Raw genomic sequence first — 14,901 nt, 5'->3', positions numbered from 1 at the left:
GTCCACGGGGTTCGAATGAGTTGACAGGTTGGAATTACAATTTTAGTGCGCATAACTAGGGAATTCTAACCACCAAGTATAAATGGACTGCACCAATAGGCTGCTGATAATACATCTTTAGTTTGCGTAACAACCTGTGGTTTGATACACGACAGTCAGTACTCACACACTCCACCTTATCTGAAAAAATACACACACAGAGCGTAACTCAGCATAAATGTGAACAGTTTTTACCTTACAGTGAACAGTGCTGCAAGCGACTGGCTTGGTGTGTGCGCATCCTTGCTAATGCTGGTCAGTGAACTGTGTTCACACCCGTCAATACATTTCCAGACTTATGACTGTTCTGTACATGCCTCATGTAGACAAAATCATTCCCTCATTACAAAACTTATCACTTTGTACATCATTCATTCATTCATTTTCTATACACACGTATTCCAGTTAAAGATCAGGAGACCAGAGACTATCCCAGTGGTCACTGGGCAATAGGTGGAGTCCACCCTGTATAGGCCGCCAGTCTATCGTAGGGTAACATATAGACAGATATACTGATTCACACCTAGAGTGCATCCAGAAAATATTCACAGCTCTTCACTTTTTCCACATTTTATGTTACAGCCTTATTCCAAAATGGAGTAAATTCATTTTTTCTCTCAAAATTCTACTCACAACACCCCATAATGGCATCATGAAAAAGGGGAGGTGATGGTCTAGTGGTTAAGCGTTGGCTTCCATCCAGAGGATCCTCAGTTCAAATCCCAGCCTGACCGGAAAATCACTAAGGGACTGGGCAAGGTCATTAATCCCCTAGTTGCTCTCGGTGTGTAGTGGGTGCCTTGCATGGTAGCAGCCTCACATCAGGGTGAATGTGAGGCATTTGTTGTTTATAGCGTTTTGAGTGTCTGATGCAGATGGAAAAGCACTATAGAAATGCAGTACATTTATTTACCATTCCTTTGACTTCATGCTTGGTTTGTGCTCTGACATACACTGATGGGACCTTATATGTAGACAGGTGTGTGCCTTTCCATATCATGTCCAGTCAACTAAATTTACCCCAGGTGGGCTGCAATTAAGCTTTAGAAACATCCCAAGGATGATCAGTGGAAACAGGATGCACCTGAGCTCAATTCCGAGCTTCATGTTAAAGGGTGTGAATACTTATGTACATGTGATTTCTTAGTTGTTGTTTTTTTTGTTTGTTTTTGTTTTTAAAGAAATTTGCACAAAAAAACTTTTTTGTGATTATGGGGTATTGTGTGTACAATTTTGAGGGGGAAAATGAATTCCATCCATTTTAGAATAAGGCTGTAACATAACAAAATGTGTAAAAAGTCCCGCACTGTGAATACTTTCTGAATGCACTATGATCAATTTAAAGGTTTCATTTCATTTAACATGCATGTGTTTTGAAGTGGGAGAAAGCCGGAGCACCTGTTGTGTGGGCCGCCAGAAGAGGAGGTACTGCTGGCCCGCCACCAGAGGGTGCCCTGCCTGAAGTGCGGGCTTCAGGCACGAGAGGGACACAGCCGGGGGTGACAGCTGTCACTCATTATCTCTTGACAGCTGTCACCCATCTACACTACATCATCTCACTCCATAAAGACCGGACGTCATCTCCACCTCGTTGCCGAGATATCATCTACCTGTGAAGGTAATTTCTCTGCTGACTTAAACTTAAATAATAGTCTGAACTTTTTTGCAGCCGTTTTCCTGTGGTGTGCCTTATCAGGTGGATTGGCATTTGGTGTGAACAGCGACGGCTACGCTTCACACCCAATCCAGATAAGTGGTTTAACAGGAGCTGCACGAGTGTGTGATTAGAGGTGGAGGTGACTTTCCACCTTCTGACTGTTTTTGTTACTGGGTGTGCACACACCCACATCTCACTGTTTGTGCTCCTCGCCAGCAGTACCAGATCAGACAGTCGGGGACGGTGATCACCTGGGAATTCGGGACTTGGCGGCTCCAGTATTCACCGGGTTCTGTGGCGGTGGAAATCGTGTGGTCCCGGCTCTTCTCAGGACAGACATCTTCTATCCTCGAGCCTGCCCACACGTCACCTTTGTGTATTGACTGCTATCAGATTCTGTGATTGTCTGTATAATCGTTGTGCACATTCACAACATTAAATTGTTACCTTTTGGCTCATCTATTGACCGTTCATTTGCGCCCCCTGTTGTGGGTCCGTGTCACTACACTTTCCCCAACAGGATATCTCGGCCAACGTCATGGATCCCGAGGGGCGTCAACCATCTGTTGGACAGCCAATGGAAGAGCAGGGTGCACAGGCGTCGGCTGGAGGCATGATTGGTGAGTTGCAGCACATCCTCACCGCCTTTACCGCTCGGATGGACCTGATGACCGAGTAAAACATCATCCTTAATCGCAGGATGGAGGCTCTCACCGCGCAGGTGGAAGCACGCGCTCAGGGCGCTGCTGCAGCTCCTCCTCCTGCCGACCCGGTGCCGAATACAGACATTCCACTGGTCATTCAACGACCCCCCCCCACCATCCCCTGAAGCATACATAAGCCCCCCAGAGCCGTACGGAGGTTGTGTGGAGACGTGCGCGGACTTTCTTATGCAGTGTTCGCTCGTCTTTGCACAGCGTCCCGTGATGTACGCATCTGACTCCAGCAAGGTGGCTTACGTGATTAATTTGCTTCGGGGTGAGGCACGCGCTTGGGCTACAGCGCTTTGGGAACAAAGTTCATGGCTCCTTGCCTCTTATACTGGGTTTGTGAGGGAGCTCAGAACTGTTTTTGATCACCCTAACAGAGGCGAAACCGCGTCTACCGTGCTGCTGTCAATGAGACAGGGGCGCCGGAGCGCAGCCGAATATGCAGTCGACTTCCGCATCACGGCTGCGAGATCCGGCTGGAATATGATTGCGCTCCGCGCCGCCTTCATAAACGGACTGTCGTCGGTCCTGAAGAAGCACCTGGTGGCTAAGGAGGAACCGCAGGATTTGGCTGAGCTTATCGATTTGGTTATACGATTGGACAATCGGTTAGAAGAACGCCGACGGGAGCGAGGCGAAGGGCGTGGTCAGGCACAAGCCGTCCCTCTTCCTCCCGGGTCCGAAAGGGAGCCGACTTCCCCACGCTCCACAGCCACAGTGCTCCGTGTGGCTACAGCTCCCCCTGCTGACGACGCTAGGGACACGAGCAGGGCCACATTCAGACAGAGGAGGCTGGTCCGCGGGGAGTGCTTTATCTGCGCCTCGAGTGAGCATCAGCAGAGAGACTGCCTCAAACGGTCAAAACACAAATGCCCGCCCTTAGAGACTGGGCTGAGGGGGGGGTCAAAACATTCACGTGGGTCATACACATCTTTCAACATGACTCCGTTACAATCCTGAGCAGGGATTTAACCCTTCAAGCCCCAGCACTGGTGGACATGGGGTCTGAAGGGACTCTGCTGGATAGCAGATGGGCAAGGGAGGTAGGGCTCCCTCTGGTGGCGCTTTCTTCGCCAGTGAGGGTGCGAGCACTAGATGGCACTCTTCTCCCATTTATCACACACAAGACACTACCTGTAACCCTGGTAGTGTCTGGGAATCACCGGGAGGAGATTGAGTTTTTTGTAACTCCTTCTACCTCCCGCGTGATTTTGGGCTTCCCATGGATGATTAAACACAATCCCCGGATTGATTGGCCGTCTGGGGTTGTGGCTCAGTGGAGCGAAACCTGCCACCGGAATTGTTTAGGATCCTCGGTTCCTCCCGGTGTAAATGCTAATGAGGAGGTTAAAGTCCCTTCCAATCTGACGGCGGTGCCGGTTGAGTACCACGATCTTGCTGACGTCTTCAGCAAGGATCTGGCGCTCACCCTTCCCCCGCACCATCCGTACGATTGTGCCATTGATTTGGTCCCAGGCGTTGAGTTCCCGTCCAGCAGGCTGTACAATCTCTCACGTCCTGAGCGCGAATCAATGGAGACCTACATCCGGGACTCATTAGCTGCCGGGTTGATCCGGAATTCCACCTCCCCGATGGGTGCAGGTTTCTTTTTTGTGGGCAAGAAAGATGGCGGACTCCGTCCATGCATTGATTACAGGGGGCTGAACGACATAACGGTTCGTAATCGATACCCTTTACCCCTGTTGGATTCAGTGTTCACGCCCCTGCATGGAGCCCAAATTTTCACCAAACTGGACCTTAGGAATGCGTACCACCTGGTTCGAATCCGGAAGGGAGACGAATGGAAGACGGCATTCAACACCCCATTAGGTCATTTTGAGTACCTGGTCATGCCTTTCGGCCTCACTAACGCCCCCGCGACGTTCCAAGCATTGGTAAACGACGTCTTGCGGGACTTCCTGCACCGATTCGTCTTCGTATATCTGGATGACATACTCATCTTTTCCCCGGACCCTGAGACTCATGTCCAGCATGTACGTCAGGTCCTGCAGCGGTTGTTGGAGAACCGGCTGTTTGTGAAGGGCGAGAAGTGTGAGTTCCACCGCACCTCTTTGTCCTTCCTGGGGTTCATCATCTCCTCCAACTCCGTCGCCCCTGATCCGGCCAAGGTTGCGGCGGTGAGAGATTGGCCCCAACCAACAAGCCGTAGGAAGCTGCAACAGTTCCTCGGCTTTGCAAATTTCTACAGAAGGTTCTTTAAGGGCTACAGTCAGGTAGTTAGCCCCCTGACAGCCCTGACCTCTCCAAAAGTCCCCTTCACCTGGTCGGATCAGTGCGAAGCCGCGTTTAGGGAGTTGAAACGCCGGTTCCCGTCTGCACCAGTTCTGGTGCAGCCCGACCCTAGCTGCCAGTTTGTGGTTGAAGTGGACGCCTCTGACTCAGGGATAGGAGCCGTGCTATCCCAGAGCGGAGAGACCGATAAGGTTCTTCACCCGTGTGCCTACTTTTCTCGCAGGTTGACCCCAGCTGAACAGAACTATGACGTCGGCAATCGAGAACTCCTTGCGGTGAAAGAGGCTCTTGAGGAGTGGAGATACCTGTTGGAGGGAGCGTCTGTGCCTTTCACGGTTTTCACTGACCATCAGAACCTGGAGTATATCAGGACCGCCAAGCGGCTGAACCCCAGGCAAGCCCGCTGGTCACTGTTCTTCGGGCGTTTTGACTTCCGAATCACCTACCGCCCCGGGACCAAGAACCAGAGATCGGATGCATTGTCCCGGGTGCATGAAGACGAAGTCAAGACTGAGCTGTCGGATCCACCGGAGCCCATCATTCCGGAGTCCGCTATCGTGGCCACCCTCACCTGGGACATGGAGAAGACCGTCCGGGAGGCCCTGGCACGGAGCCCGGACCCCGGAACAGGGCCGAAGAACAGACTCTACGTCCCACCAGAGGCAAGAGCTGCTGTCTTGGATTTCTGTCACGGTTCTAAGGTATCCTGTCATCCGGGGGTGCGAAGGACCATGGCAGTGGTCCGGCAGCGCTTCTGGTGGGCGTCCCTGGAGGCCAGCGTCCGGGGATATATCCAGGCCTGCACCACCTGTGCCAGGGACAAGGCAGACCATCAGAAGGCACAGGGACTTCTTCAGCCACTTCCTGTGCCTCATCGCCCCTGGTCCCACATCGGTCTGGATTTTGTCACGGGCCTCCCACCGTCCCAGGGCATGACGACCATCTTCACGATAGTGGACCGGTTCTCCAAGGCGGCCCACTTCGTGGCCCTCCCGAAGCTCCCCACGGCCCAGGAGACTGCAGACCTCCTGGTCCACCACGTCGTCCGTCTGCATGGGATACCTACCGACATTGTCTCTGATCGTGGTCCCCAGTTCTCCTCACACGTCTGGAGGAGCTTCTGCCGGGAACTGGGGGCCACTGTGAGCCTCTCGTCCGGGTATCACCCGCAGACCAATGGACAGGCAGAACGGGCCAATCAGGAATTGGAGCAAGCCCTGCGCTGTGTGACGTCCGCACACCCGACGGCCTGGAGTGAACATCTGGCCTGGATCGAGTATGCGCATAACAGCCAGGTGTCCTCTGCCACCGGCCTCTCCCCATTTGAGGTGTGTTTGGGGTATCAGCCCCCATTGTTTCCCGTGGTGGAGGGAGAGGTCGGTGTGCCCTCGGTCCAGGCCCACCTGCGGAGGTGCCGTCGGGTGTGGCGCTCCGCCCGTTCTGCCTTGTTGAAGGCCCGGACGAGGGCGAAGACCCATGCAGACCGCCGGCGATCCCCAGCCCCTGCTTACCAGCCCGGGCAGAAGGTGTGGCTATCCACGAAGAACATCCCCCTCCAGGTGGACTCCCCAAAACTCAAAGACAGGTATATTGGGCCATACAAGATCCTCAAAATCCTCAGTCCTGCCGCAGTGAAGCTCCAACTCCCGGCTTCACTGCGGATCCACCCGGTCTTTCATGTGTCACGGATCAAACCTCACCACACCTCACCCCTCTGTGCTCCCGGACTGGTGCCGCCTCCTGCCCGGATCATCAACGGGGAGCCGGCTTGGACGGTGCGCCGGCTCCTGGACGTCCGTCGGATGGGCCAGGGGTTCCAGTATTTGGTGGACTGGGAGGGGTATGGACCCGAAGAACGCTCCTGGGTGAAGAGGAGCTTCATCCTGGATCCGGCCCTCCTGGCCGATTTCTACCGCCGTCACCCGGACAAGCCTGGTCGGGCGCCAGGAGGCGCCCGTTGAGGGGGGGGTCCTGTTGTGTGGGCCGCCAGAAGAGGAGGTACTGCTGGCCCGCCACCAGAGGGCGCCCTGCCTGAAGTGCGGGCTTCAGGCACGAGAGGGCGCTGCCGCCACGGACACAGCCGGGGGTGACAGCTGTCACTCATTATCTCTTGACAGCTGTCACCCATCTACACTACATCATCTCACTCCATAAAGACCGGACGTCATCTCCACCTCGTTGCCGAGATATCATCTACCTGTGAAGGTAATTTCTCTGCTGACTTAAACTTAAATAATAGTCTGAACTCTTTTGCAGCCGTTTTCCTGTGGTGTGCCTTATCAGCTGGATTGGCGTTTGGTGTGAACAGCGACGGCTACGCTTCACACCCAATCCAGATAAGTGGTTTAACAGGAGCTGCACGAGTGTGTGATTAGAGGTGGAGGTGACTTTCCACCTTCTGACTGTTTTTGTTACTGGGTGTGCTCACACCCACATCTCACTGTTTTTGCTCCTCGCCAGCAGTACCAGATCCGACAGTCGGGGACGTTGATCACTTGGGAATTCGGGACTTGGCGGCTCCAGTATTCACCGGGTTCTGTGGCGGTGGAAATCGTGTGGTCCCGGCTCTTCTCAGGACAGACGTCTTCTATCCTCGAGCCTGCCCACATGTCACCTTTGTGTATTGACTACTATCAGATTCTGTGATTGTCTGTATAATCGTTGTGCACATTCACAACATTAAATTGTTACCTTTTGGCTCATCTATTGACCGTTCATTTGCGCCCCCTGTTGTGGGTCCGTGTCACTACACTTTCCCCAACAGCACCCAGAGGGAACCCACACAAACATGGGGAGACCATGCAAACTCCACACAGAAAGGACCAGGTCGGAAGCAAACCTGGGACCTTGTCACTGTGAGGCAACAGTGCTAACCTCTGTGCTGCCCTCACTTCTTAGTGTGTCCTCTTCATAACATTATTTCCACAACATTCCCACAACACAATCCTGAATAATGTGGCCCATGTGCACACTTCCCCCAATTTGCTCTCAGATTTCATGTCAAATAAATATCAAAAATCAGTTGTACATGTCCAAAATGGATTTGTGCTTTGCACCTTAGACTGTGCACCATAGATCTTTAAGACAGGGCTGTGATCGTGAAGCAGCATCCAAATCTTCACATTGCCTCCTTGTGTGTTTTGTGATCAGTCCAGGGAGATGGAGATAGCGGTGCACTGGAGAGATTACCGGTCTCTCTGCGCTCTCAAGTACTTGAAACTCGAAGAATTTCTGGACAACCAAAGACACAGAGTCCAGCTGGAGCTGGAGCCCCAGGGGCTGCTGCTGGCTGAGGTACTGCACACGCACACACACACACACGCACAAGGGGTGTAAAATGAATCGCTCACACAGAAAGAGAGAATACTGGCCAGTCGTCAGCACTCAGATCTGAAACACTGTTTGACAGGAATATGAAGATAATTTTAAAACTTTAACAGGAAAGGTACCCTACAAAGTTTCTGCTGGTGTGTCCCATTTTTGGTTCCACAGCGAATCCACATGGTGATTTGACACAAGTTATGTGCAGGTGGCCTTGACCCATGGGTCTTCTTATTGGGGGGGCAAATGTGCTCACCACTGGTTCAAAAAGAGATTATGAAATTTATGATTGTGTGGCACACACACATTAGCCACTGCTGTCCAGTAACACAACACGAGCTGCTTTTAAATGTAGAATCATTTTGTTTTCAGGCTATTTGTTTTTCTAGATTTGTATGTGAATCACTTTATTTGTCTTTGTGACTTTAACACAGTTTGACAATTTTTATATATGCAATTATGATGCCATTTGCAGTTGATTAACTAGGAACATACACGCTATGATCCCACTGTGCTCTGCCCTACTGCGCTCGCCTGCACATAAGAGCATGTAAGCGTCAACAAAACTGTGGGAACATGGCAGAGCCGGCAAAAAAACAGGAAGAAACACAAAAAAACAGAAAAGTCAAACCAGGATTATTAAATGGATAGAATGTCTGGCTAGAGGTGAGACTAAAACTTTATCTTGTCTGAACCGCATGTGAGTGATCAACATTGACCACACCGATCTTCAACAAGCAGAAGCACATTGGAAATGTTAAAAACAATGAAAATTACCCACTGAAACAGGTACTCTGAAAATGATTTTAATTGGGCATCGCAGGCTCGTTTGAGGGCAGGCACTAAGGGGTTAAAATATGACACATATGGCGTAAATTTTCAAACAAAATGAAAATCCAAAGAAAAAGTGACGATGCAGTGGAAAGTGGACATGTGTTGTAGTTTTTTTATGACCTGGAGCTCACGTGTCGAGGCAGTTGTGCAGGCAAGAGAATATAGCTACTCTGATTAGCTGTGTAGGCTAACACTTACCGACACGACGTCTCCCATTTGCTTCGTCTTCCCTTCTCCACTGGCAACCAAAAAACTGCATTTTTCGCGACTGCTTCAGTGATTGCAGTGGAAAATAAAACGGTACACCAGAGCGGCTGTCCCCGTAAGTGGTCAAACCCCACAATATCATGCAGGGTTCAGATGAGTTTGCGGTGTCCCATTCAGTAAAAGCCTGTTCACACAGTCACACACTTGCCAATTTATTATATACAGTGGTCCCTCGCTATAACGCGGTTCACCTTTCGTGGCCCCGCAGTTTCATGGATTTTTTTAGTGCAATTTTGCATGCTTTTTTTTTTTAACAGCACATTGTGTTCTGCGTCCTCACCAGGCGGGCGGTCGGCATCACCGCGATTGCTCTCACTGCCTCCGATGTGCTTACTGAGTCTGCGGGCTCAGAAAACGCCGCAGCGGGCCACTCGCACCGCCCTCCTGTCTGCTGTGCAGAGCTGCGCTAAATCTGGCGTATAAAGTGTGTAGTGAGGGGTTTTACAGCCTTAAAACATCTATAATTGCAAAAAATAGCGCTGACTACTTCACAGATTTCGCTTATCGTGGGTTATTTTTAGAACGTAACTCCCACAATAAACGAGGGACCACTGTGCACATAATCTCATATGGTGTATTTTCTATGTGCTGCTGCTACCTTGGTAATTTTAATCAGATAAGTCTGATTTTCAGATATACACTATACATCCATAGATGCTATATACAAGGTTTGTTAGAGAAGTATCCAACCCTTTTATTTTTTCAGAAACCTGATGGATTTGAATCACATGTGCTTGCATGAGCCAACCTTGAACCTTTGTGCGCATGCGTGAGTTTTTTCACGCCTGTCGGTTGCATCATTTGCTTGTAAGCAGCCTTTGTGTGAGGATGGGTGTAGTCTCTCATCATTTTTTCTTTGCAAGGAAATGGCGGAACAACTGGAGCAGTGCTACTGCATTAAATTTTGCCAGAAACTGGGCGACAGCCAGGTGGAAACAAGATTCAGACGGCTTTCGGTGATGATGCTATGGGCATCACACAGATTAAGGAGTGGTACAACCGGTTTAAAGACGTCCACACAATGGTGGAGAGCGAGCCACACTCTGGTCGGCCATCAACATGCTGAAATGACCAGATCATTTCCATAGTGAACGCTGTGGTGATGTGGGACCATCATGTGACTATCCGAGAAATTGCGGAAGAGGTGGCCATCAGCACTTTTTCGGCACATTCCACTGTGACAGAAGATTTTGCCATGAAAAGAGTTGCAGTGAAATTCATCGGCACGAAGTTGATGGCGCAGCAAAGCGCCTTCGTGTTGAAGCCTCACAGGACATGTTGTGACATGCCCAGCTCGTCCACAATTTCTTGGATAGTCACACGACTGAAAAGCCACCGAAAGCCGTCTGAATAATCCGAATGGTTTCCACCTGGCTGTCGCAGAGTTTATGGCAAAATTTGATGCAGTCGCGCTGCTCCAGTCGTTCCACCATTTCCTTGCAAAGAAAAAAACGACGAGAGACTCCACCCATCCTCACACAAAGGCTGCTTGCAAGCAAATGACACAATCAACAGGCGTGAAAAAAACGCACGCATGCGCACGAAGGTTCAAGGTTGGCTCATGCAAGCACACGCGATTCAAATCCATCAGGTTTTTGAAAAAAAATAAAAAGGTCAGATACTTTTCTAACAGACCTCGTACATCTCAGTTAGGGTGGTATTGTAGGTATAGCTTGTTTAAACATTTGTTTGTTTGTTTTTTGGTTTCAGGTAACTTTCTTTAACCCAGTAATAGAGAGAGGACGGAGACTGCAGAGGCAAAAGAAAGTCTTTTCTAAGCAGCACGGTGAGCCAAATCATTGACATTCATGTCTTTTCTTGTGTAGGCTTCCCACATTCCAGTTAAAGTTGTTTGAACTGATAAAGTCTGAAAAGTTAGTAAAAGTGACATGATGGCTTTGAGAAACAATTTAGATTTAAATCAAAAATCAGCACCTCTGTGTGTGAGGATCATTGTGTTCGGTCCTGACAGGGAACATGCGATTGTGATTTGCATCACGTTTACCACAACATCATGCAAATTTAATCAAATACAAACATGAAAGTGCTTTAGCTTGATCCTGGTAATGAAATCTATCTAAGCCATTAAAAACTAAGGTTAAACTGAAGTGACCTTTGGGTTGCTTCTGTTCTTTGGGTGTATAAACATTTACAATAAATGCAGATTTAGTCCACCTAATCATTCATGTTAGAAGAGACAAATTATTCAATCAAATTCTGTGATTTATATGTTTCATTTTGGTTTACAAATACTTTCTGTCAGCACAGAAGAATGAGGCACAGTAGCAGTAACTGCTGTGTGTTATATTCCACTTTCTTATTAGGCAAAGCCTTCCTGCCTGCTCGTCAAATGAATGTGGACATCGCTACCTGGGTCCGCCTGCTGAGGAATGCCATCCCTAGTGGGAGCAGCACAGCTGCCTACACACCCGCATTCACGACTAGCGCACTGACACAGGGTGCAGGGTACGTGACTTACACACACAGACCTATTGTCGCTTTGGAGGACGTCCTGACTGTAACTTAACCTCAATCAAAAAACAAAATTTTGTCTTAAAAATACTGAATGTTTAACATTAGGGGTTGTATCTTGGCAGTCTATGGCACATGGTTAGTGGTGCATCATGCAAGTTCTTTTTTGGGGCATGTCTACACACTCATTTCTATTTACGCAATGCAAAAACTTTGTGTAAACTAGGGTGTTGGGCACAAAGGGGTTGGAGTAAGTCACCTCACTTGTCATAGGCATGTGTGATCACAACATAAAATTCACCAGTCAATGTGGTACTTGCCATTTGTACCTGCCAAGTGTGCCAAGTGCTTGCAGCATTGCATTGAGAGGGCACAATCAGAAGAAAGAGTTTGTCTGGAACAGGCACAAAGTTACATGAACACCACGTGCAAGTACAAACTCTGCAAGCAAATGGCAATATAACACGGAAGGTGTTGTGTTGACCACACCTCATTTTTACAGCAACACACCCACAATTTATTTCAATATATTACATTTTATAGCACCAAATCACAACAAAGCTGCCTCAAAGTGCTTCAATCAAGTAAGGTCTAACTTTACCAACGCCTAGAGCAAACACACAGGCGACAGTGGTAAGGAAAAACTCCCTCTGATCATATTAAGGAAGAAACCTCAAGCAGACCAAACTCAGAGGGGTGACCCACAGCTTAGGCCATTCTAACAGTTACAAGGTTTTTACAAAAGTTTACAAAGCTGAAGAAACAGAAAACAGGAAATCAAAACGACATCTGCTGCAGCAGCCTCAGGCATGGTATCGCACCGTCAGTCCAGTATCCCATTGTCCACAGACAACACTCCCGCGCATTGCCCTCTGCACCACGGACAGAGACAAAAAGAGCAGAATCAGTTAGCCGGAAAAACCACACCTAATGTATAATTCACCACCAGTAAATCAACAGCAGTATGGTGGATTAGTGCAGCAACTCCACACCCACAACCCTTCAGCGTTAGCACGCTAACACTTCAGGAACACAAAGTGAGACGTGTGCTGAAGGCAGTGAACCCCAGGAAGGCGGCCGGCCCCGATGGTGTACCTGGAAAGGTATTGAAAGCGTGTGCTGGCCAACTGGCTGGAGTTTTCACTTGCATCTTCAATCTGTCCCTGTCGCAGGCCTCCATTCCCACCCTGCCTCAAATCCTCCACCATCATTCCAGTCCCAAAGAAGTCAGCAGTGGAGAGCATAAATGACTACAGGCCTGTTGCACTTACACCTGTGGTCATGAAGTGCTTTGAAAGACTGGAGGTTATGGTCTAGTGGTTAAGGTGTTGGGCTTGAGACCAGAAGATCCTAGGTTCAAATCCCCGCATGACTGGAAAATCACTGAGGGCCCTTGGGCAAGGTCTTTAATCCTCTATTGCTCCCGGTGTGTAATGAGCGCCTTGTATGGCAGCACCCTGACATCGGGGTGAATGTGAGGCATTATTGTAAAGCGCTTTGAGCGTCTGATGCAGATGGAAAAGCGCTATATAAACGCAATCCATTTACCATTTACTGGTCTCTCAGCACATCAGAGCCTGTCTGCCTCCCACTCTGGACCCCACCAGTTTGCCTACAGGGCAAACTGCTCCACAGAGGACGCTATCACCACAGCTCTCCACACTGCGCTGAGCCACCTGGAGCACCAGGGGAGCTATGTGAGGATGCTCTTCCTGGACTTCAGCTCAGCCTTCAACCACAGAGATCCTGGTCCAGAAACTGACACATCTGGGCATCTCCACCCCCATCTGCCAGTGGATCAAGGACTTCCTCACAAACCGCCCACAGTCCGTGAAACTTGGCCCCCACCTTTCCTTCACCATCACACTCAGCACCGGTTCTCCTCAAGGCTGTGTACTGAGCCCCCTCCTGTTCACCCTTTACACACACGACTGCTCTCCGACCCATCCCTCAAACACCATCATAAAGTTTGCGGATGATACCACCGTGACTGGGCTCATCTCCGGGAGGGATAAGACTGACTACAGAGACGAGGTAAATCGACTGACAGCGTGGTGTTCAGCTAACAACCTGCCGCTGAACACCACAAAAACAAAAGAAATAATCCTGGACTTCAGGAAGAACAGGGCTGACCCAGCCCCGCTCTACATCCAAGGGGACTGTGCGGAAAGGGTCAGCTCCATCAGGTTCCTGGGAGTGCAGCTCTCTGACAGCCTCTCCTGAACTGCCAACACCACAGTGGTGGTGAAGAAAGCCCAGCAGCGACTCCACTTCCTGAGGGTTCTCAGGAGAAACAATCTGGAGGAGAAGCTGCTGGTGTTGTTCTACAGAGCCACCATCGAGAGCATCCTGACGTACTGCATCACAGCATGGTACGGGGGTGCTCAGCAGCAGACAGGAGAGCGCTGCAGAGGGTGATCAAAATGGCCCCGGGGATCACTGGCTGCTATCTGCCCAGCCTGGAAGACATTGCTACCTCTCGCTACCTCAGCAGAGCTGCCAGCATCTGCAAAGACACATCCCATCCCAGCAACCACCTGTTTGACCTACTACCCTCCAGCCGACGGTATAGGTCAATCAAAACTAGGACAAACAGACTCAGGGACAGCTTTCTCCCCAGAGCGATCACTGCACTGAACAATAACAAATCACTCTAATCTGCACCTTCAAATTTCTTGTGCAATATCTGTAAATCATGTGCAATATTCCTGTGCAATATGATTCCACAGTTATATATATTTCACGTTTTACATTACATAGTCTACCTTTCATTTCATTTTATTTTACCCTGTGTTTATATTAGTTATACATATACTCTGAATAATTTACTGTTAAATTTCACTATCTTTTATTTGGCTAAAAATTACTCGCACCACGGAAAGCACCTTTTTGGAGTTGCATTCAAATCTCGTTGTAATGCAAATTACAATGACAATAAAGGCGATTCAGATTCTAATTCTAGTGGTTAGCACTGTTGCCTCACAGCAAGAAGCTCATGGGATCGATTCCCACCTGTGGCCTTTCTGTGTGGAGTTTGCATGTTCTCCCCATGTGTGCTTGGGTTTCCTCCGGGTGCTCTGGCCTCCTCCCACATCCAAAGACATGCAGATAAGATGAAATGGAAACTTTATTATTATCTAGGTCTCCTTTGTAAAAGAGATCTCAATCTCAATGGACTAACCTGGTTAAATAAAGGTTAAATTTAAATCAGGAACGCAGAGAAAATACTCAGGTGATCGCCGGCCACTAGCCCTAAGCTTCACTAACAGACCCAGAATTTAGATAAGGTTGAGGCTGAGACCTGTTCTGTTACTAATAAAATTCATTTTTTTGAATGAATGAATGAAT

At 49.3% G+C, this 14,901-nt stretch overlaps 1 protein-coding gene across 2 annotated transcripts in view; it reads left to right on the top strand.

The window, feature by feature from the left end:
* The window catches only part of pkn1b (protein kinase N1b), a 96,095-nt gene that overhangs the window by 47,676 nt on the left and 33,518 nt on the right, over window positions 1-14,901 (top strand). For both annotated transcript variants that reach the window (XM_034189772.1, XM_034189771.1), the window contains exons 9-11: window positions 7,810-7,953; window positions 10,792-10,867; window positions 11,406-11,547. In XM_034189772.1, coding sequence (XP_034045663.1) covers window positions 7,810-7,953; window positions 10,792-10,867; window positions 11,406-11,547 — 362 coding nt within the window. The remainder of the gene's footprint in view (window positions 1-7,809; window positions 7,954-10,791; window positions 10,868-11,405; window positions 11,548-14,901) is intronic.

Source organism: Thalassophryne amazonica, chromosome 16 (assembly GCF_902500255.1).
Source record: "Thalassophryne amazonica chromosome 16, fThaAma1.1, whole genome shotgun sequence".
Taxonomy (NCBI): domain Eukaryota; kingdom Metazoa; phylum Chordata; class Actinopteri; order Batrachoidiformes; family Batrachoididae; genus Thalassophryne; species Thalassophryne amazonica.
Note: the sequence above shows the minus strand (reverse complement) of the source record. Positions and strands in the feature narration are given on the sequence as shown.